Consider the following 23,535-nt stretch of genomic DNA (forward strand, 5'->3'; position numbering starts at 1 on the left):
CCATTATGAGTATGTCATCGTGACTTTCGAGGTCTTCGATTGGAGGAAGTGAGCGTAGATCGGCGTCATGGCGACCTTCCACAACGTCGGACCAAGCTGTGACCCCTGTGGGCAGCCGCGTTCCAATCGGCGGGGCGGTAGTGTACTCCTTCCATTTCGAAGTCAGCTCATCTGTGTTCAAGATATGAGCACACGATTCTCGAAGTCCCTAGCGACGCGCCCATTTCGACCAGCCTTAACAGCAGCGGTGACCATTTGACGTTGTCAAAGGCCCCCGAGATGTCAAGGAAGGTGCCGAATATGTACCGTGCTTTGGATGAATCGACCCACTGGTAGACGCTCTCTAAGGCGCTGATTGTCGATTTACCAGTGGTGAACCCATGTTGCTCATCGTGCGAGTCGAGGTCAGTCTCATCGGTTATATTTTTAATAATCAGGGACTCGAGTGCTTTGCCAAGTGACGGTGGGAGGCTGATGGGTCTGTATGATTTGACCTGACTCGGGTCCTTATCCCCTGGTTTTGGGATTATAATCAATCTGGCGGCTTTCCACGAGTCAGGGAACACGCCGTCCTGTAGGCACCAACCATAAAGTTTGGATACAGGGTCCCTGATGGCTGGCCATGCCTTTCGGAGTATGCCCGCAGTTATGCCATCCGCGCCGGGGGCGCTGTTCAGCACATTAAAGACAGTGATAATGCCTCGCCTAGAATTATGTGCAGCACTGTTGGGTAGCAAGTTGATGACGGTTGTAGTCCAATCGTTAAATGATATTCTTAAATTTGATCGGATTCTAATGTAGTCAGACTCATCTATTGTATTAAGTTGGATTCGAAATGAAGGTGTTACAGATACTTGGAAAATTTTCGTGGCAAATCGTATTGAAGAAATCCGGGAACTAACAAACAAACATGATTGGTGGCACATTTATGGGATGGATAATCCGGTGGATTTCATTTCTCGTGGATTAGGCGTCGCAGATAATATCACTAATTGTACTCAGTGATGGAGTGGACTTCCAGGGATGATACAACCAGAAACCGAATGGACAAAACAAAAGTTATTTAACAATGAAGAGGAACCTGTAAACAGCGTAAGACAGTTAAGGTATTACACTTCCACACCAAGAGTCAAAAGGAATTTCAGGATATCATTAATACATTTTCGAAACTAGAACGGTTGTAACGGATGACAGCGTATCTATTCCGAGCAGTTACTCGAAAGAAATACCGCCTGACTGGACATTTGAATGTCGAGGAAGTAAAACGAGGGTTGATGTACTGGGTAAAAATTATTCAAGCTCAAGCGTTTGCAACTGAAATTGCCCAGTTGAACATTTGAAATGTTTAAATAACAGCAAATTACAATCATAAGTTCCATTCATCGACGACTATAATGTATTGAGGGTTGGAAGTCGGCTACAAAATTCAAACAAGCAATATGAGGCACGTCATCCCATTTTTCTGCCTTCTACAGCATAGTTGGTGGAACTAATTACGGACAGGGAACACTGACGGTTTATCCATGCCAGACCACAGCAAAAAGTAGCTAGTTTGCAAAGAAAATATAAGATTCCGGGCTTTCGCAGTGTTATTCAAAAGATAATTTTTAAATGTATCCCATGCTATAGATGGAAAGTACAAGCTTCCGAGCAGCTAATGGGCTCCCTTCCTGTTAATTGAGCTAATTCATCTTCAATATTTCTTGTGTGTGGAGTCGATTATGCTGGTCCTTTTCAAGTGCACTTCGATTCACGCATATCAAAACATATATATATATAAATCGTATGTCGCCTTATTTGTATGTTTTACGACAAAAGCACTGAATTATTTCACACTGCGTTACGGATATTCATCGAAAGACGCGGGTGTCCATTACATATACATTCTGATAATGAGCGAAATTTCGTTGGAGCATCGGCACAACATAAGAACTTTTTCGGATCAAGGGAATTCAAACAAAATATTAATGCATACACAATTCAAGCTGGAATTGATCGGTCATTCATTCCACCGCATTCCCCACATGTGGGTGGACTATGGCGAGCAGGAGTAAAACCTATGAAATTCCATCATTTACGAAGAAGTTTAGGAGAGTCTATATTAAAAGACCGGGAAGCCAAAACTTTGCTATCACAGATGGAAACAGTATTAAACTCAAGGACTTTAACTCCCGCATCAACACACGATGGTGACAAGAAAGCACTGACCCCGGGTCACTTAATTATAGGAAAACCTTTAACCGCATTACCGGAGACCAATTACCTCGATATAAAAGCTCCGAGCCTTCGTTGGCACATGGTACAGCAACTGATACAAGGATTTTGGAAAAGATGGCGGACGGAGTATCTTCAGTCATTACAAGTACGCCACAAATGGACTCAGACTGAAGCGAATCTCAAAGTTGGTATTATATTATAAAATAAATGTTAAGGATTTCTAAAATTACCGTATTGCCAAATAATTTGATATTGTACACATAATCATGTAATTTTTCCCAAAAAGTTGTGCAATAAGCATCAATTAAGAACAATGAACAGACAGCTAGTGATACCAACACTTTTATAATGGTTTCAATATTAAAAAAAGAAACTGCCAGTAGCCATAAAATAACTGAATGGTGAGACAACAAGGAAGTGAACATAGTGATTGGATACACTATGATAAATCCACATACTTGAAGAGCTCTTATATGTCAAAACAATTAAATCAAATTAATTTTAAAAAACTTTTGCTAGTGATTAATATATTACCTATTGAGTGAAGAAGCACACAAAGACATTATTAATAATGGATTAACCACATAGTGGATATAATGCAGTAGGACAGCACATAGTAAACAAACATTACGATAGAGTCTTATAAAGCGCTTTTCTGGATCTAAACATGTTAGTCCACTCTGCAAAGCTAGTATATAAAAGAATACTGCAGGAATTGTTCCAATGCTTTTGTCATCCACAACATCCATTAACAGTACCTAAATAAATATTATGTTAAAACATCTGAAAATTGAACTACATGTCCTGCATCTTACTCATTGGATGAATGCCCCTATATAATGACAAAAATATGATACAAAACGTGTCATTCCTAAAACGGCCGTAAATGTGTCGTATCCTTTAATCAACACATTTTTCACAACTCTAACCAAAGTTTCAATTTGTATATCCATATCAGTTATCAGGTATAGAAACTGTTATAGTACTCGTAATGCCCAAAATATTGGTAGAACACTTGAAACGTTGAGACGATTCCATTCCACTTTCAGAACATCAACCACATTCACAACCCATGTTCACTCGTATACGGCTATATTAATTACGAATTAAATTTGTAATTGTTAATAGATGCAGCCATAATGTTTTCAGCATTGTCATCAGCAATGGCGATTATGTTGATAATTCTGTTACTCTATTCAACAAAACATGTATCCGTGTACCAGGTAAACAATGCAATGGTTAAAGTAGGAATACTAAAGCTTAATCTGAAAGCCTGAAATATTTAATACATTATTTTTTATGCAGATGAATGTTAGTTAGATTGTAAAGGTACTTTTAATAAACTGTAAAACTATAGTTGAAAATAAATAAATATTATTAAATAATTATCATTATCACATCAGTTTACAATTTATTAAAATCCGAATAAATCTTTCATCTGAATAAAAAATAATGTATTATATATTTCAGGCTTTCAGATTAAGCTTTAGTATTCCTACTTTAACCATTGCATTTTTTACCTGGTACACGGATACATGTTTTGTTGAATAGAGTTACAGAATAATCAACATAATCGCCATTGTTTATCATGCTGAAAACATTATGGCTGCATCTATTTACAATTACAAATTTAATTCGTAATTAATATAGCCGTATACGAGTGAACATGGGTTGTGAATGTGGTTGATGTTCTGAAAGTGGAATGGAATCGTCTCAACGTTTCAAGTGTTCTACCAATATTTTGGGCATTACGAGTACTATAACAGTTTCTATACCTGATAACTGATATGGATATACAAATTGAAACTTTGGTTAGAGTTGTGAAAAATGTGTTGATTAAAGGATACGACACATTTACGGCCGTTTTAGGAATGACACGTTTTGTATCATATTTTTGTCATTATATAGGGGCATTCATCCAATGAGTAAGATGCAGGACATGTAGTTCAATTTTCAGATGTTTTAACATAATATTTATTTAGGTACTGTTAACGGATGTTGTGGATGACAAAAGCATTGGAACAATTCCTGCAGTATTCTTTTATATACTAGCTTTGCAGAGTGGACTAACATGTTTAGATCCAGAAAAGCGCTTTATAAGACTCTATCGTAATGTTTGTTTACTATGTGCTGTCCTACTGCATTATATCCACTATGTGGTTAATCCATTATTAATAATGTCTTTGTGTGCTTCTTCACTCAATAGGTAATATATTAATCACTAGCAAAAGTTTTTTAAAATTAATTTGATTTAATTGTTTTGACATATAAGAGCTCTTCAAGTATGTGGATTTATCATAGTGTATCCAATCACTATGTTCACTTCCTTGTTGTCTCACCATTCAGTTATTTTATGGCTACTGGCAGTTTCTTTTTTTAATATTGAAACCATTATAAAAGTGTTGGTATCACTAGCTGTCTGTTCATTGTTCTTAATTGATGCTTATTGCACAACTTTTTGGGAAAAATTTGAATAAAAGGATAATTTTATTTATTTAGTCAGTGCGGTTGGTGAGGGCTTCTTTAGCAAATACAGTTAATGTTTCGTATGTCCTCTTCGTGGAGAGGAACGTTCCGTCTCCTGGTGGCCAAGGTATGCCTTCTTCTTCGAAGACGTCCTTAAGACTGGCCCTGGCGCGCCTCGTCCTTGGGCAGAACCACAAGACGTGTCTGGCCGTCTCTGGCTTTCTGTCGCAGGCGCAGATCGGGTCATTGGATAGCTTGAAACCACGGAGCTTGCCCCTGAAGTCGCCGTGGCCCTTGAGGAACTGGACGATATTATGGTCAAGGACCAGTGGGAGATTGAGTCTATCCCGAACCGAGGGTATCATGAACTTAGTCCATTTTCCTTTTTCAGTCGTGTCGTATCTGGTTTGCCATTCTGTCATAAGATTATTCGATTTGAGAGCCAGCTCTTCTTCGGTGATCTTAACAGTGGCTCTGTGTGTCCTTAAGGCCTGTTGTCTAACTTCCAGGTCGAGTGGAACTGTTCTGGCTACTACTGCCGGACAGTTCGTGGATGACGTTTTGTAGGCCCCCTTTATGGCCAGTAGCGGTGCCCTCTGAGCGCTGAGGTGTTTCTTTCGATTCTTCTCGAGTTTGGCTCCGTTCGGCCAAATTTCTGAGGCGTAAGTTACCCTGGGCAGGAACACGCCTCTGTAAATCATTCTGGCTGCCGTGTTTTTCATTCTCCAATTGGCGGAGTAAAGGTTCCTGAGTCTCCTATAGAGGCTGGCAGATTTGGAGCTGATGGCCACCACGTGATCCCAATAGCTCTTTCGGGGATCAATGTATTTCGCCGTTGACGCCGAAGCGATTCTCGGGGCTAAATCTGCTGAGCCGAAGCCCACCGAGTAACCAGGCTTGAGGCCACCCTTTAGCGATAGGAACAGATTTTTCTCGGCTGAGAACTCAAGTCAAAAGCAGGCAGCCCACGCCTTTAAGTCGTCGAGGTGGCCTTCTGTTCGTTTGAACGCTAGCGGAGGTCTCGCTGCGCCGACCATTATGAGTATGTCATCGTGACTTTCGAGGTCTTCGATTGGAGGAAGTGAGCGTAGATCGGCGTCATGGCGACCTTCCACAACGTCGGACCAAGCTGTGACCCCTGTGGGCAGCCGCGTTCCAATCGGCGGGGCGGTAGTGTACTCCTTCCATTTCGAAGTCAGCTCATCTGTGTTCAAGATATGAGCACACGATTCTCGAAGTCCCTAGCGACGCGCCCATTTCGACCAGCCTTAACAGCAGCGGTGACCATTTGACGTTGTCAAAGGCCCCCGAGATGTCAAGGAAGGTGCCGAATATGTACCGTGCTTTGGATGAATCGACCCACTGGTAGACGCTCTCTAAGGCGCTGATTGTCGATTTACCAGTGGTGAACCCATGTTGCTCATCGTGCGAGTCGAGGTCAGTCTCATCGGTTATATTTTTAATAATCAGGGACTCGAGTGCTTTGCCAAGTGACGGTGGGAGGCTGATGGGTCTGTATGATTTGACCTGACTCGGGTCCTTATCCCCTGGTTTTGGGATTATAATCAATCTGGCGGCTTTCCACGAGTCAGGGAACACGCCGTCCTGTAGGCACCAACCATAAAGTTTGGATACAGGGTCCCTGATGGCTGGCCATGCCTTTCGGAGTATGCCCGCAGTTATGCCATCCGCGCCGGGGGCGCTGTTCAGCACATTAAAGACAGTGATAATGCCTCGCCTAGAATTATGTGCAGCACTGTTGGGTAGCAAGTTGATGACGGTTGTAGTCCAATCGTTAAATGATATTCTTAAATTTGATCGGATTCTAATGTAGTCAGACTCATCTATTGTATTAAGTTGGATTCGAAATGAAGGTGTTACAGATACTTGGAAAATTTTCGTGGCAAATCGTATTGAAGAAATCCGGGAACTAACAAACAAACATGATTGGTGGCACATTTATGGGATGGATAATCCGGTGGATTTCATTTCTCGTGGATTAGGCGTCGCAGATAATATCACTAATTGTACTCAGTGATGGAGTGGACTTCCAGGGATGATACAACCAGAAACCGAATGGACAAAACAAAAGTTATTTAACAATGAAGAGGAACCTGTAAACAGCGTAAGACAGTTAAGGTATTACACTTCCACACCAAGAGTCAAAAGGAATTTCAGGATATCATTAATACATTTTCGAAACTAGAACGGTTGTAACGGATGACAGCGTATCTATTCCGAGCAGTTACTCGAAAGAAATACCGCCTGACTGGACATTTGAATGTCGAGGAAGTAAAACGAGGGTTGATGTACTGGGTAAAAATTATTCAAGCTCAAGCGTTTGCAACTGAAATTGCCCAGTTGAACATTTGAAATGTTTAAATAACAGCAAATTACAATCATAAGTTCCATTCATCGACGACTATAATGTATTGAGGGTTGGAAGTCGGCTACAAAATTCAAACAAGCAATATGAGGCACGTCATCCCATTTTTCTGCCTTCTACAGCATAGTTGGTGGAACTAATTACGGACAGGGAACACTGACGGTTTTTCCATGCCAGACCACAGCAAAAAGTAGCTAGTTTGCAAAGAAAATATAAGATTCCGGGCTTTCGCAGTGTTATTCAAAAGATAATTTTTAAATGTATCCCATGCTATAGATGGAAAGTACAAGCTTCCGAGCAGCTAATGGGCTCCCTTCCTGTTAATTGAGCTAATTCATCTTCAATATTTCTTGTGTGTAGAGTCGATTATGCTGGTCCTTTTCAAGTGCACTTCGATTCACGCATATCAAAACATATATATATATATATAAATCGTACGTCGCCTTATTTGTATGTTTTACGACAAAAGCACTGAATCATTTCACACTGCGTTACGGATATTCATCGAAAGACGCGGGTGTCCATTACATATACATTCTGATAATGAGCGAAATTCCGTTGGAGCATCGGCACAACATAAGAACTTTTTCGGATCAAGGGAATTCAAACAAAATATTAATGCATACACAATTCAAGCTGGAATTGATCGGTCATTCATTCCACCGCATTCCCCACATGTGGGTGGACTATGGCGAGCAGGAGTAAAACCTATGAAATACCATCATTTACGAAGAAGTTTAGGAGAGTCTATATTAAAAGACCGGGAAGCCAAAACTTTGCTATCACAGATGGAAACAGTATTAAACTCAAGGATTTTAACTCCCGCATCAACACACGATGGTGACAAGAAAGCACTGACCCCGGGTCACTTAATTAAAGGAAAACCTTTAACCGCATTACCGGAGACCAATTACCTCGATATAAAAGCTCCGAGCCTTCGTTGGCACATGGTACAGCAACTGATACAAGGATTTTGGAAAAGATGGCGGACGGAGTATCTTCAGTCATTACAAGTACGCCACAAATGGACTCAGACTGAAGCGAATCTCAAAGTTGGTATTATATTATAAAATAAATGTTAAGGATTTCTAAAATTACCGTATTGCCAAATAATTTGATATTGTACACATAATCATGTAATTTTTCCCAAAAAGTTGTGCAATAAGCATCAATTAAGAACAATGAACAGACAGCTAGTGATACCAACACTTTTATAATGGTTTCAATATTAAAAAAAGAAACTGCCAGTAGCCATAAAATAACTGAATGGTGAGACAACAAGGAAGTGAACATAGTGATTGGATACACTATGATAAATCCACATACTTGAAGAGCTCTTATATGTCAAAACAATTAAATCAAATTAATTTTAAAAAACTTTTGCTAGTGATTAATATATTACCTATTGAGTGAAGAAGCACACAAAGACATTATTAATAATGGATTAACCACATAGTGGATATAATGCAGTAGGACAGCACATAGTAAACAAACATTACGATAGAGTCTTATAAAGCGCTTTTCTGGATCTAAACATGTTAGTCCACTCTGCAAAGCTAGTATATAAAAGAATACTGCAGGAATTGTTCCAATGCTTTTGTCATCCACAACATCCGTTAACAGTACCTAAATAAATATTATGTTAAAACATCTGAAAATTGAACTACATGTCCTGCATCTTACTCATTGGATGAATGCCCCTATATAATGACAAAAATATGATACAAAACGTGTCATTCCTAAAACGGCCGTAAATGTGTCGTATCCTTTAATCAACACATTTTTCACAACTCTAACCAAAGTTTCAATTTGTATATCCATATCAGTTATCAGGTATAGAAACTGTTATAGTACTCGTAATGCCCAAAATATTGGTAGAACACTTGAAACGTTGAGACGATTCCATTCCACTTTCAGAACATCAACCACATTCACAACCCATGTTCACTCGTATACGGCTATATTAATTACGAATTAAATTTGTAATTGTTAATAGATGCAGCCATAATGTTTTCAGCATTGTCATCAGCAATGGCGATTATGTTGATAATTCTGTTACTCTATTCAACAAAACATGTATCCGTGTACCAGGTAAACAATGCAATGGTTAAAGTAGGAATACTAAAGCTTAATCTGAAAGCCTGAAATATTTAATACATTATTTTTTATGCAGATGAATGTTAGTTAGATTGTAAAGGTACTTTTAATAAACTGTAAAACTATAGTTGAAAATAAATAAATATTATTAAATAATTATCATTATCACATCAGTTTACAATTTATTAAAATCCGAATAAATCTTGTTAAGTATATCCATAAAGTTTGGATACAGGGTCCCTGATGGCTGGCCATGCCTTTCGGAGTATGCCCGCAGTTATGCCATCCGCGCCGGGGGCGCTGTTCAGCACATTAAAGACAGTGATAATGCCTCGCCTAGAATTATGTGCAGCACTGTTGGGTAGCAAGTTGATGACGGTTGTAGTCCAATCGTTAAATGATATTCTTAAATTTGATCGGATTCTAATGTAGTCAGACTCATCTATTGTATTAAGTTGGATTCGAAATGAAGGTGTTACAGATACTTGGAAAATTTTCGTGGCAAATCGTATTGAAGAAATCCGGGAACTAACAAACAAACATGATTGGTGGCACATTTATGGGATGGATAATCCGGTGGATTTCATTTCTCGTGGATTAGGCGTCGCAGATAATATCACTAATTGTACTCAGTGATGGAGTGGACTTCCAGGGATGATACAACCAGAAACCGAATGGACAAAACAAAAGTTATTTAACAATGAAGAGGAACCTGTAAACAGCGTAAGACAGTTAAGGTATTACACTTCCACACCAAGAGTCAAAAGGAATTTCAGGATATCATTAATACATTTTCGAAACTAGAACGGTTGTAACGGATGACAGCGTATCTATTCCGAGCAGTTACTCGAAAGAAATACCGCCTGACTGGACATTTGAATGTCGAGGAAGTAAAACGAGGGTTGATGTACTGGGTAAAAATTATTCAAGCTCAAGCGTTTGCAACTGAAATTGCCCAGTTGAACATTTGAAATGTTTAAATAACAGCAAATTACAATCATAAGTTCCATTCATCGACGACTATAATGTATTGAGGGTTGGAAGTCGGCTACAAAATTCAAACAAGCAATATGAGGCACGTCATCCCATTTTTCTGCCTTCTACAGCATAGTTGGTGGAACTAATTACGGACAAGGAACACTGACGGTTTATCCATGCTTATTGTACAACTTTTTGGGAAAAATTTGAATAAAAGGATAATTTTATTTATTTAGTCAGTGCGGTTGGTGAGGGCTTCTTTAGCAAATACAGTTAATGTTTCGTATGTCCTCTTCGTCGAGAGGAACGTTCCGTCTCCTGGTGGCCAAGGTATGCCTTCTTCTTCGAAGACGTCCTTAAGACTGGCCCTGGCGCGCCTCGTCCTTGGGCAGAACCACAAGACGTGTCTGACCGTCTCTGGCTTTCTGTCGCAGGCGCAGATCGGGTCATTGGATAGCTTGAAACCACGGAGCTTGCCCCTGAAGTCGCCGTGGCCCTTGAGGAACTGGACGATATTATGGTCAAGGACCAGTGGGAGATTGAGTCTATCCCGAACCGAGGGTATCATGAACTTAGTCCATTTTCCTTTTTCAGTCGTGTCGTATCTGGTTTGCCATTCTGTCATAAGATTATTCGATTTGAGAGCCAACAGTTGAAATGTTGAGACGATTACATTCCACTTTCAGAACATCAACCACATTCACAACCAATGTTCACTCGTATACGGCTATATTAATTACGAATTAAATTTGTAATTGTAAATAGATCCAGCCATTGGTTATACTATACTCAACGTAGTACACCAGGTCCTATCACATGTTCAGATTCACTTGAAAAACTCCAAATAGAAATCACAACTGTGGGTAGAATAACAATTTCTAAATCTTGTAAAATAAACATCGATAACTCCATGTTTATAGCAGAGAGTAAATTCAATAGAAATGTTAAATTAGATATTATATCAAACAATGTTAGAAACATAACTCAACCTGAAATTACAGAAAACCGTATGGGAATAGTACCTCAGAACCTCACAAGCACGATGTGCATAAAAAATTTAAATATTCTTGCCAGCAAAGCAGTAGAATTAAGTAAACTTATAGATGTACTACCAAATTCATTGTTCATCCTAAAAATAGAATTGTATGTAATATTTATTTATGTAATTTTTTTTTGTTTTTGGAATAACAATAATAATATTTATTAGTAAACTAAGGAAACATTTAATAAGAATGTACAACCCTAAAATATCAGAGGAACACTCGAATGGTATTCAGGAAAACATTAGAGTATAATATTTTAATTTTTTTTTCTTTTCTTTCTCATTGTCATAAATACATTTTATTATAAATATTGTAATTTAATTATGCTGAACTAATCTCCAACATTCCATGTTACAGACTCTTTTAGATTAGATGAAACACGGTGATCATAGAACCCCCGTGTCTCATTTAGTGTGGGGGGTGTTGTAAACCCCTGAATAATATTATATTATATTGTGTTCACATATAATATAATATTAACAGTTTAAGGATAGTGTGTTGGTCGACAGCTCGTTGACAGGGATCCGCTGACTAGGCGATCCGGCGTCCGGCTGAACCGTAGGCCGACACACAGGGAGGAGGTTAGTCAATCGTATTAGAACAGAGCATTATACATAACGTATGTTTAAGAAGAGCATTTTATAATATTTACACAACTAGTTAAAGTTAATACCTGACATAAAACATATAATTAATATTGATCTAATCAGGCGTTGAATTATTTGTGTTGGAACCACGGTTCCACAACCGCCCATATATGCCATATTTACAATAGTTGTAGCCCGTAGGAATGTTTTTATCGTTTCCAAATTCCATTACTCACCTACATAAATATTATGATGTTAGAAGTTTTATAATACGCGTTTACTTAGCCCACACACTAGCCCCGTGATTTTTTTCTAATTCAAATATTCTATAAATATTGTATACTATACTATTATAATTTCACATAATACTAATAATCATTATGTAGATATATTACACACATACTGATTATGATTTAATTGATTTTTTTTTAAATCGCCTTCCCCCTTGAGCAATCTTTAGATCCACTACTTACATCCACTTACCCACCTTTTTTAGTTTTTTTTCTATAAATATCAATAAATTGTTGTTTGTTGTGTAAAAAGGCGTGAAAATTTAATGCAAGGCACCTGATATATTGTTACAATAGAAGTTGAAAAATATTAGAAATACATAGGCATGATTTTTTTTATGAGCATTTAAAGTTCAAATTTTGACAAAATGTCTCAAATTTAAAATTTAATAATTATTTTGTAGTTAAAATGTAGAAAATGTTCAACTTTTATAGATAAGGATTGAAAATTTAAAACAAGGTTCCACGTAAATAAGTTATAAATAAATTATTTTATTCACAAAAATTGTACCAAATATACTTAGAAATAAAATCATAGGCCGTTTAACCGTCTTCGCTCAGAATTATTTTTCTTATATAATGATATCATATCATTAAATTCAAATTTAACAACATCCATAACAATGACCCACTTGCAACCTACTGTACAGCTGAGCGACATCCACTTACCCACCTTTTTTTAATTGTATTTATTATTAAAATGAATATTATCATATGCATTTCAAGTTTTTCTACTGTGAATCTGTGACGTTTATTGGTTAACATATTATTAAAGACTGAGAACGAACATATTAACGTTCTACGTTAACTGAAGTTGTTGGGGCATATTTGAAGCAACTTGGTATTATCTGGTCTTGATAAAGATCTTCGAGCTGATTGTTTTCACCTAATAGTATTGCATGAATTTTTCATAGAATTTCCAGACCTTTATTTTTATAGAAAAGCTCGTTTAATTTTGTTGTAAGTGTTGCACCTTTCAATCCAGGAATAGAATAATATTATGACCATTGTAATTTAACAAACGTTAAAGTATTTCTGAACTCGGTAGCTTATCCATACAAAAATTTGAATTTAGATTTTACTAAAAATAATTTCACCTTATTTTATAATATGTATACATCGTTTCAAGAATCGTACTATGAAAAAAGTGTTCATAACCCAATATTGAGTCCTTATACTTTTCTAGCAAACGCACAAATTATAGTTATGGACACTTCAAAACAGAACGATTCAGCCAATTGGAAATTGAAGCTTCAGATTCGAATGCAGGTGTAACAGCTTATTGTTTGTTAATTCATGATCGTATTGTAGAATATGTACCTTTTACTATAGAAGTAAGAAAACTTGTGTAAATATATTAAGACTTAATTTACAACAATAAAAAATCTATTCTTACATAATTTTTGTTCTGTGCTTTAAATAATAATTTCAGTTTTATAATAAGGTTTGTTGGGAATAAAAACATTTTTATGTACACGGTAAATATTTTTGAGTAAGCGGCATAACCGATTTCGAGTGTACAAACTCCCTGTAATTTTAAAATACAGTAAATATTTTGTGTAAGGGCAGAATTCGTGGACAAAAACTGTGAAATCTCCCTGTAAAGTTATATACGGTAAATATTTTTGTATGAGGGCAAATAGGTGGACAACAAGTGTGAAATCTCCCAGTAAAGTTATATACGGTAAATATTTTTGTATGAGGGGCAAATAGGTGGACAACAAGTGTGAAATCTCCCAGTGATTTTTGTCACGGTAAAATCATTGTGTTCAATCAGTTGGACATCCTCCCTTGAACGTTGTGAAATTACCACAGTGAAAACAAAAAAGACCGTGAACATACAAATGTATACTACTCAAGGCTCCTCACTTATGGCAACAATATCAGTTTAAAAATTTTTAAATTACATATACCTACAAAATGTCAACAAAATTTATCAAATTAAAAATTTACAAATTATTTAGCAGTTAAAAATGTATAAAATATTTAATTATTATAACTAAAAACATAAATTTTAAAACAAGGTTCCAGACTTTTAGGACAAGGACACGCTTTTACCAAAAAACCTAAAGAATATATTATAAACACAGTTTTTTATAGTTATTTGAAGTTCAAGTTTAGACGAAATTAGATATTTCTATGAAGAAGAACGATTTTAGTTTTGTGCTATAATCTAATAATATTATTCGTGTGTACTTGAAACTTTAAAAGTATATTATTATATAGGTACCTAAAAATAATATTAATTTAACTTACCAGCTACCGAATTAATAACATTAATACAAAAATAATATAAAAATATAAAATATTATCCTGGACTGACCGTCTCCAATCAGAATCGTTTTTCGTATACAATGAATTTAGATTTAACACCATCCATGCAGTGACCCCATTGTAATCTACTTTACAGCAGAGTGACACCCACACCCACTTTCCACTTTTTTAATATTTTAAGTACCTACATATTTATAAGATAAGTTTTTATAGCATAACTAAACTATAGTTATTGCTAAATAATCAAAAATAGAGTTTAAATTGTATTATTGGTTCAATATAACAAGAGTTCAAACAATAGTAAGTATTACAACTTTGATAAATACTAATTCAATCAATAGCCATTTTTTTATTTAATTTAAATTAATATCGAAAGATTACTGGGCCTCACTGATAAAAACTCGTATGGAGGCCCAGGGTTATCTTGGATTACAAATAATTCTTATTGTTTTAGGTACATATTACATTTTTAAGAGATAAATAAGGAGTTCTTCATAAATAAATCACATAAATAATTTCAGTAATATTACGATTGTTAATTAGTATGTTACATACAATTTTAAGTTTTACACACATATTCATATCGGAGCCAGTGGGTAATTTTTTTTTTGAAAATGGGTAGCGGTAAATTAATCGTATCGTTGGGCATCGAGTTAAATATTTGTGTTCCCAAAAATTAGTAAACTTTTCGGCAACTAGTTTTTGAGTGCCAATCTAAGGAAAATTTACTAGCTGCGTATCTGGTGTTGACCCCATGATTTATAGAATCCAACTGATTATGTTTTTTCAGATATACGGTGATTGTTTTTAGGTATAAGAGTTCTATATTGAGGACATTAAAGTCTTCAAATAATTTTTCGGTTTGATATTTCCAATTTTTTTTATTTACGACCCTGAGTAGGTATAGTGTTTCGGCATTTTTTCAGTGGTAGAAGGGCATTGTTATAGGCACCACCCCATCTGATTATGCCATACGATACTATTGACTCGAAAAGTGTTAGGTATATAGTTCTGATGTCTCTGAAAGATAATATTTCACGTAACTCTTTCATTATGTATATAATTTTTTTTTTTTTTTTTGTTTAATGTTGATTAAATTTATTGTAATTTTTAACTTTTATTAAATATATATCTATTTTGTGTAAAACAAAGATTATGACGTTTATTTTTATAAATATAAAAATGTATTATTAGGGTTCAAAAGTTACACGTTACCTCTTAAATTTTTTAAATCGATAAAAAATTAATAATCATTATCAATGCATACAAATATGTAAACATATTAATCAAAATACAATACAATTACATAATAGTATTTTAGTATATTATGATAGTCTATGATATTAATGCAAGTGTTGAACTGATTCACTTGAGACATTTTCATTTTTTTTTGTTAAACTTGAAAAATTGACTTTTTTCTACATTGCACAAACTTTTAGAAAAATGGAAGTTGTTATCTTAAATCATACGCCGGCAACTCGCTGACCAACTAACTTTTTACTGCACCCTACGAAATGATCCTCAAGGTATTTATAATCTTGAGATTATGTATTTTAAAATTTGATAAAATAAAGTTGTATAATATTTCCATTATACTTTTGATTCTGATGACTACTAAATTCATTGATGAGCGTATTTCAAGTTTCTAATTATATCGTTGCTGATAGTTACTTATAAGTTATAGAATAAGTACTATGCAATGTATATTGAACTTGATTATCATGTTTAATGTGCTCTTCAATAAAAAGTTGAAAAAAACATAGCCTGCATGGGTATAAGGTTGCCGGCTCTCGCCTTAAATAATGTTGCAAAAAATATTTTGGTAATAAATTAAAATTTAAAAATATTTATCACTCATAAAAGTATAAAGTATACAAAACATATACATTCTTAATGTATTGTTTTTAAGTTCTTCAATGTATAGAATTTCTAGTCTTCTATAAATCAAGAATAGAAAATAGAAAATTAGAAAAATATGCAACTCTTAAAACTTCCGAGCACTAATGATCAAACATAATAATTATGTTATTATGGTAATTATTACCTAACTAGGAGTAACCAGACGTCTCACTTAAAGAGGATTGGCCTGGGTTAAAGATTTATGTCTCCCCTTTGCTTCTGTCTTCATGATAGTTCAAAATATTAATATTTTCTATTTAATTTGTATGATAAAAAATAAATATTTTATTATTGGTCCTTTGTTTTAGTTTTAATGTTGACACTATTGATATATTGACTACTATCTTTATTTAATTATTTGTTAAAATATTATATTATAAATACAAACGTAAAGTAAAAGTTGTATTTTAATGTTATTTTAGTATTAAATATTAATGCATAAAAATAAAGTTAATTAGCGTAGTAATAAAGTAGTAAGCATTTTATAATTGTAACCAAATATTTTATCATTGTTAAAATACAATTAGAATGTATCCTCTTTTGGACAATATGGTTACAGTAGTATATGTAGGTAATGCAATTGTTATTTTATAAGTTACAATATAAATATATTTTTTATAGTTTACATAATAGCGTCTACACAATTATGTCTACCTGCATAACATACTATTGCATAACATACCAAAACTTGTGTTCAGTAGTTATTTCTGTGTTGTTAGCTTAAATATAAGTAAGAGTCAATTAACAAAATATTAAACTTAAAGATTAGAGAACTATGTTATTTAGTTTTTATATTTTTTTAATTTTTGAGAAAATGATGTGCGTAAATTAATAAAATATAAAAAATTCTCATCTCTTCTAAAAATTTAAATATTATAAAAGAAACTAACGAGAATACAATTAAAGGTTTTAGCTTAAGGTTCAATAGTCGATAAATTAATTTAAATATTAAATAAAACCACAAATTTGCTATGTTGTCTATGTGTAAGACAGAGAAAACATGTTATGCGGGTGTATTGAAACAGCCTCAACAGTTTAACTAAAATGTAGCCATAACACATTATGCCATTTAAATAGGAATATGCACCATTTATTGTTGCCCTTTTTATTTTGGGATTACTACTGATTTATTTGTTGTTGCTACATATTGCTGAATTCATAGTGTTATATTATATTATAATATAAATAATAATAAATTTACAAATTATCTCAGGAAAATAATATTTGTTATACTCTATAAATGGGTTGTACTTAATTCATTTTTAACTAAAGTTTTCCATTAAATTAAGAAACATGCTTTTTGTGTGCGTGTGTGTGTGTGTGTGTGTTTGTGTTTGTGTGTACATACATTTAATACAAAGTTGAAGTTGAAAAATTGAAAATAGAATAAAAAATTAATTAATTTTTAAATGTTTAGAAACTAGAAAAACTAGAAAATGTTTTAAATACTGATAAGATATATCTACTTTACAATCACCACCATTTTGTCGGTGCAATTCAACTGTTTCTTGACCTCAAGAAAATGCATACTTGTTGATCTATTAAATAAGAAATAACAAAATTAATAATTAAGAAATAATTCAAAAAACACAACTAAGTTTATTTTTTATTTCCTTTGGAGCGTCTCTCAAATAGATAAACAAATTCAAATCATTAGCCGAAATTTTAGAGTCAGTCCCTTGTAAAGACAATAGAAACGATGAATGTATTAAAACAGGTTTTTAGAATCCAAGCTATGAGCAACATCTCTTGTCATTCGAAAATATGGATCCTGTAAAAAAATTGTTTTAACAAACAATTAATTATAACTAAATTAAATGTAATCTCACCTGAACAATAGCACAAGGAACTAAACGAGGAACTTTTCATTTCCAATTAACATAAATGGAAACGTTGAAGACAAGCAAGGAGCAGCTTAAACAGCAGGGAATGCAATTTTTCCGATGACATCACTATCTCCAAATCAGATTGAGTAGTTCTATCCCGAGCTAAAAAGTTTTTGCTATGTTGTACAATTGTAAGATGGAGACAACACATGCGAGTGTAGCGTTAGTGGTGCTTTATGTGCGTCGCCAAAAAATTACTCCCCTCAAGCCTCAACAGGTCGTCGATGGTCGTAGGTTATCGTCGTTGGAACCCATACGCTTCTGAACGGTTTGGGTCCAACCGGAGAGACCGTGATCACGTCGATGTATAAATCTACGATTACAACAAAATATAAAAAAATGTACAACATGGATATAATAGCGATGTTTTGAATAAGCGTCAGCGCTTTACATAATAGAAAAACGTGGTTTTCGCGCGTCGTTACAATACAGAGGTGGTAACACTGGTAGCATCGATGTGTGTTTGACGACGTTTGCTCGGAAAAATCAGAGGAGGGTGAGCCCGCCGGTCGGACGTTACGTCGTGGAGCCGTGGTGGCCAGCGGTGATCGTCGCGTGTAAACAATTATCGTGGGAGAGTGGGCGCACACCTGACGACGGCTAGCGCGCTTATACCGCGGTTACTGCACGATGTGGTGATACGGCGCGGTATCATCACTTCCCCAACGGGAACACGTCATGTCGCGTTCTTGTTTGGGTTACCAAGGGTCGTCCCCGGGCGATCAGCTGTGATTTTTATTTATGTTCCTTGCGGTAATCAACCGCGTCCCCCCCCTACGTTCAACCGGGTTATCGCGCAACCAACACGTTACGGCTGCGACAATCGCAGCTCGTTCTCTTGTCCTACCGACTCCGCGCAAACCGATCGTAACCGTTACCGTTCCATACGCTTTTTGTATTCGTGATCTGTTTTGTCAAAAGTCTGCTTCAGCAAAACAAATCCTTTATTTTTATAAAACTCATTTTTTTTTGGCAGTTGACATCCTAAATAACTGTGAAATAAGTATGTATTGTAAACAATTATGAAATAAATAACAACTAGAAGCTAGATTTGATCAGTTTTCACTGTATCTTCTTTGTTTGATATTTTTTACTTTCCTTGCTTTGAAAATGTCACTTATTAAATCCAATTGGCAAGTTCTCCAACGTTTCATTCTTCAATTTATTTTCATTTGCTCTTTTTTGTAATTTAAGTGATTTCAAAGAAAAGTAATCCTTTAGCAAGGCTCACATCCCCCGATTTTATGTGGTTTACGGGGATATTCATACACATTTAGAAGAGAAAACTTATGTTTTCTTCTGGGGGGGAAGGGTTGCTGTGGCTTGAATATTTAATAATTTTAGGTAGTTGGTTTTTTCTATTCAACAAATACTTATTGTGTTTTATTAATATTATCAACAATTTACTTGATTCTAATTTTAACCTTTCACAAATACCTGTTCAATGTTCCTTTTTATTTTTTTTTAGTCAATCAACAATGGCGGACTTAGAAGACCAATTGTCAAGAGGCTGTATTGATTTAACATCCGAAAATAACACACAAAGTAATGAAGATAGTATGTCTTTTGATTTAATATCTAGCTGTTTTGCTTTTTAATTTTGAGATACAAAACTGAGCAGATCTCCACATGTATTTACAAATAATACCGTAGTTTATTAACACTTAATAAATCTGCACAAGAATTTATAAATATAAATGTTTAGGTGTAATAAATCATTGATGAATAGTATAGATAGCCTAACCTAACCTTACTGCAATACAAAATACACTATGTAAGAAACTTTTCCGATAAGAAATTTTGACAATTACTATGAAATAAAATAATATTATATTTAATCGTTGCTGGCCGCACGTTGCCAGTTGTTAAAAATTCTCTCAGTCAAGTTACAAATGACCGCTTCAGTTGGTAATGGTAAAGTGTATGGTGGAACTTATTACTATTGTTATTAGATAATTTTCTTGTTAGTTTTCTATATTATTACATTACATTTTATTTTATTTAGACATATTAGACAAATATTTTCATGTGATTTATAGATTTATTATATTATTAAGTACCTGTATACAAAGCATAAAAAATGTATTAATAGATAAAACAGAATATGATTATAACATTTTAATTTTATTAGTTATAATAGATTACTGCTGATTGTATGAATAATTTAAGGATATAAATAATAATAAATATGATATAAAATATATTATTTATTATGTTAATTTAAATACTACAATGGCATTATTGATAATAAGTAAAAATAAACCAAAAAAATATTGAAGTACCCACATAATATTATGCTGAAATAAAAAATATATTAATTAAGTGTACCAATTGTTATGACAAAATACCTAACTGAAGTATTCTCAATAATTTAGAGTTTTGTTTCATAAATTTACAAGGCTTTTAGACACATTTTTCGAATTTCAATAATAGTTAATTATAATAATAAATAATGTGTTCTTCAGATTGTAATAATTACAATTATTGTTCCCTGTATGTTTTTTTCTCAAACTCTTAAACCATTATTTTTATCATTTTGTTGTCTACTTTCAGTTTATATGATACAAAACATAGACTAAAAACTGGCAAACCTATTTTATAAAATATATTACCTATATTTTTATAATATTAATTATAAAAAATAACGGTCTTTTTAAACCATTGCTGTCAAAAAAATCATTATGTACAAACGTTTAGTGCATAATTAAATTTGATTAGGTTTCTCAAATTCTTCTGTTACTTCTTCTGTTTTGTTGACTTACAAACTGTACATTTAAAATGGTCAATGCAATGTTATACCAAGTATCCAGGAAAATATATAATTTAACATTCTTCTAGTACCTTAGACTTTGATGAAAATTAACTTTCTGATCAGTTTCAACAATACGTGTACATACATCCTCAGTACAATTTTCAAAGTATTTATTATTTTGCATAGAGAAGTGATGATTATTTATACATCAGATATTAAAACCATTTAAGTTAAATATTAAGAATAAAGTAATAAAAATATGATATTCCTTTATTTATTATTTTGTATTTAAAGATTAATATTTTCTTTTAGTAGCTGCTTATAATTTATCTTACAATGAAGAGACCGAAACTGATAGTAGATCTATCTACGTTGGTAATGTAAGTATATCATTGATGATACAGTTATTGAATATTTTACACCTAAATGTGTTTGTTTTAAAATTGTAGGTCGACTATGCAGGATCAGCAGAAGAATTGGAGAATCATTTTCGTGATTTTGGCCCAATATATAAGGTTACTATGGTGTATAACAAATTTAATGGTCGTCCAAAAGGATTTGCATTTATTGAATTTGCTGACATGTATTCTGTAGCGATAGCCGTGACGATGAATATATCTGTATTCAGAGGTCGTCATATTAAAGTAAGATAATAAATAAGCAATTAAATTAAACAAAATCTAGGACAAGTTAGACAGTCATGGGGTCATAAGGCCAGATATCATAAAATTAAATGTCATAAAAAATCATATATTATAAAAGTTATTTTTCATAAAAATTGTGCTATTAAAAAAAAAAATTTATATAAAAAATATAATTAAATTTTATAAATTATAAGTTAAGGTTCTGTTATAATCTGTTACATATATTTTGTAGTCGATTGGAAATTATGGTCATTAATTTCTTTGGATAGGTGTTCTAGGTTAACTTCTGTTTCCTTCTGCTATTTTTGTAATCCACGGATAAAATATGTATGTAGACTTTAAATAAAATAATTTAAGATAATTAACGATAAAACTACAAAAGGTACTAGTGTGATATATAAGAAGCCTATGACTTTATTATGCAAGCCCCCTGCAAATTTTGAAGTTTTTGAAGTTCCAATTAATGTTCTTGACGACAAGGACATCATATGAGAAGGGAAATATGTAGTTTTCAGTACTCTATTATTTCCATTTTACCAATTTGTTTTAATTTCAAAAATTGATTTTGGCTCTTTACATACCTTACCCACTCTCCGTCGCTTAAATAAACATTTAATAGAGTTCTTAGAAAATAGTGATGAAGTAGAAACAAATGTTGATATTATCGATTATTTATGAATTAATTATGTATTATTAGTTTCATCGGCATATCGTTTGATGCCTTTTATAACTTTTTTAGTTTGTAAATAATATGAATCTGGCCCATGATAATGTCCATTAGTCAAAATCGGTTTCAAGCCCTGCCTTTTGTGTCAATAACATAAATATTATTTTTAATTTCATCTGTATCGTCTGTGCTATGGTGGCGAGAGCGCCAAGACATTCTAAATTGTTTACATACTGGAATATACTGACTAATAATATATTTTCACAATGTACAAAAGTAATTATTTTTAAATTAATTTTATAACACATAATTTTTATGAGACTTAAATTTACGACACATGACTTTCAAACACTTGACATAGTACCAAATTCAACAAGATATTTATAAATGTTTGGGCTTTTTTATAGGTTTACCCAAAAAGAACGAATAAACCTGGGATAAGCATTACAGATCGTCCAGTACCATTCAGGTATAGAGCTGCGTTCCGAGATCACTCAATGGCAAGTTTTGGTGCACAGTCATCATTTTATGGTGGTCACAGACCCTCGTGTAGATCAAGGTTTACATTTTAAAAATTCACATCCAATATAATATGTTAAATATTATAAATTTGTTTACAGAGGTGGTTATTCCCAAAGATCACAGTATTATCCTTACTGACGTTCACAATACATCCAGAGCCACAGTTTATCAGTGGGAACCATCAATATTAAAAAATTCACAAGTTTTACCAAAAGGTGTTTCAAAATAAAAAAATATTTTTTTGTATACATACATCCAAACATTAATTTCATAATCAAGCCCAAAAATTAAGTAATTATTAACTGTAATAACTAATTGGAAATATAAATAATATTGTATGACTGAAAGTTTCTGCAAATTTTTTCAAACACTTTTAAACTCAACATACTTAAACAAGTATTTTATGAACAAAAGTGTGTCTGGTAAAGTAGACTTATAATAATAATAATAATAACAATAATTTATTGTAAAGAGGAAAATTTACAATAAATAATAACACCTTTTAGGACTAAGATTACAGATATATAGAGTAAATACAGACAACATAAAGTAAGAAAATAAATATAGATGATAATCATAAATAATACATATTAAATTAAAATACATTTGAACATAAGTGTAAAACATATTATTATGCAATAAGTAATTACTTAGAACATTTTTTTAACCTGCTTGTTGGATCCAAAAAATAGTCAGTTTTTAATGGAAATCCATTAAACATTGACTCACTTGTAACCTACTCTACAGCAGAGCGAAATCCACTTACCCGCTTTTTTTTATTTTTTTGATTGTATGTACATAAAAAGGTGTTTGGTAAGCGGATAGTG

The 23,535-nt window shown here is 33.6% G+C and overlaps 2 protein-coding genes across 2 annotated transcripts; both read left to right on the plus strand.

Annotated features, from left to right (window-relative positions):
- Positions 1 to 1,023: 1,023 nt before the first annotated feature.
- Positions 1,024 to 3,494, plus strand: LOC132932983 (uncharacterized). The gene is made up of 3 exons (XM_060999324.1): positions 1,024 to 1,106; positions 1,819 to 2,405; positions 3,346 to 3,494. Exons 1-3 carry the CDS (start codon positions 1,024 to 1,026, stop codon positions 3,492 to 3,494), a joined length of 819 nt encoding a protein of 272 aa, XP_060855307.1.
- A 7,307-nt stretch (positions 3,495 to 10,801) lies between these two features.
- On the plus strand, positions 10,802 to 22,846 carry LOC132933003 (uncharacterized). Its single transcript, XM_060999341.1, has 7 exons — positions 10,802 to 10,863; positions 10,910 to 11,287; positions 19,592 to 19,680; positions 21,188 to 21,255; positions 21,325 to 21,519; positions 22,594 to 22,745; positions 22,807 to 22,846. The coding sequence occupies exons 1-7, from the start codon at positions 10,802 to 10,804 to the stop codon at positions 22,844 to 22,846; spliced, it is 984 nt and encodes a 327-aa protein (XP_060855324.1).
- The last annotated feature ends 689 nt before the right edge of the window (positions 22,847 to 23,535 follow it).

The sequence above is a fragment of the Metopolophium dirhodum genome, chromosome 1 (assembly GCF_019925205.1).
Source record: "Metopolophium dirhodum isolate CAU chromosome 1, ASM1992520v1, whole genome shotgun sequence".
NCBI lineage: Eukaryota > Metazoa > Arthropoda > Insecta > Hemiptera > Aphididae > Metopolophium > Metopolophium dirhodum.

What these genes read in the sequence shown, in the direction of transcription:
- LOC132933003 (XM_060999341.1), top strand. Translation starts at nt 10,802, where the DNA reads ATGTTGAGACGATTACATTCCACTTTCAGAACATCAACCACATTCACA. An exon ending in TTCATCCTAAAAATAGAATT is followed by an intron (nt 11,288 to 19,591) that starts GTATGTAATATT and finishes ATTTTTTTTTAG; the next exon opens with TCAATCAACAATGGCGGACT. An exon ending in GATCTATCTACGTTGGTAAT is followed by an intron (nt 21,256 to 21,324) that starts GTAAGTATATCA and finishes TTAAAATTGTAG; the next exon opens with GTCGACTATGCAGGATCAGC.
- LOC132932983 (XM_060999324.1), top strand. Translation starts at nt 1,024, where the DNA reads ATGATACAACCAGAAACCGAATGGACAAAACAAAAGTTATTTAACAAT. An exon ending in AACAGCGTAAGACAGTTAAG is followed by an intron (nt 1,107 to 1,818) that starts GTATTACACTTC and finishes TTACGACAAAAG; the next exon opens with CACTGAATTATTTCACACTG. An exon ending in TGAAGCGAATCTCAAAGTTG is followed by an intron (nt 2,406 to 3,345) that starts GTATTATATTAT and finishes AATTGTTAATAG; the next exon opens with ATGCAGCCATAATGTTTTCA.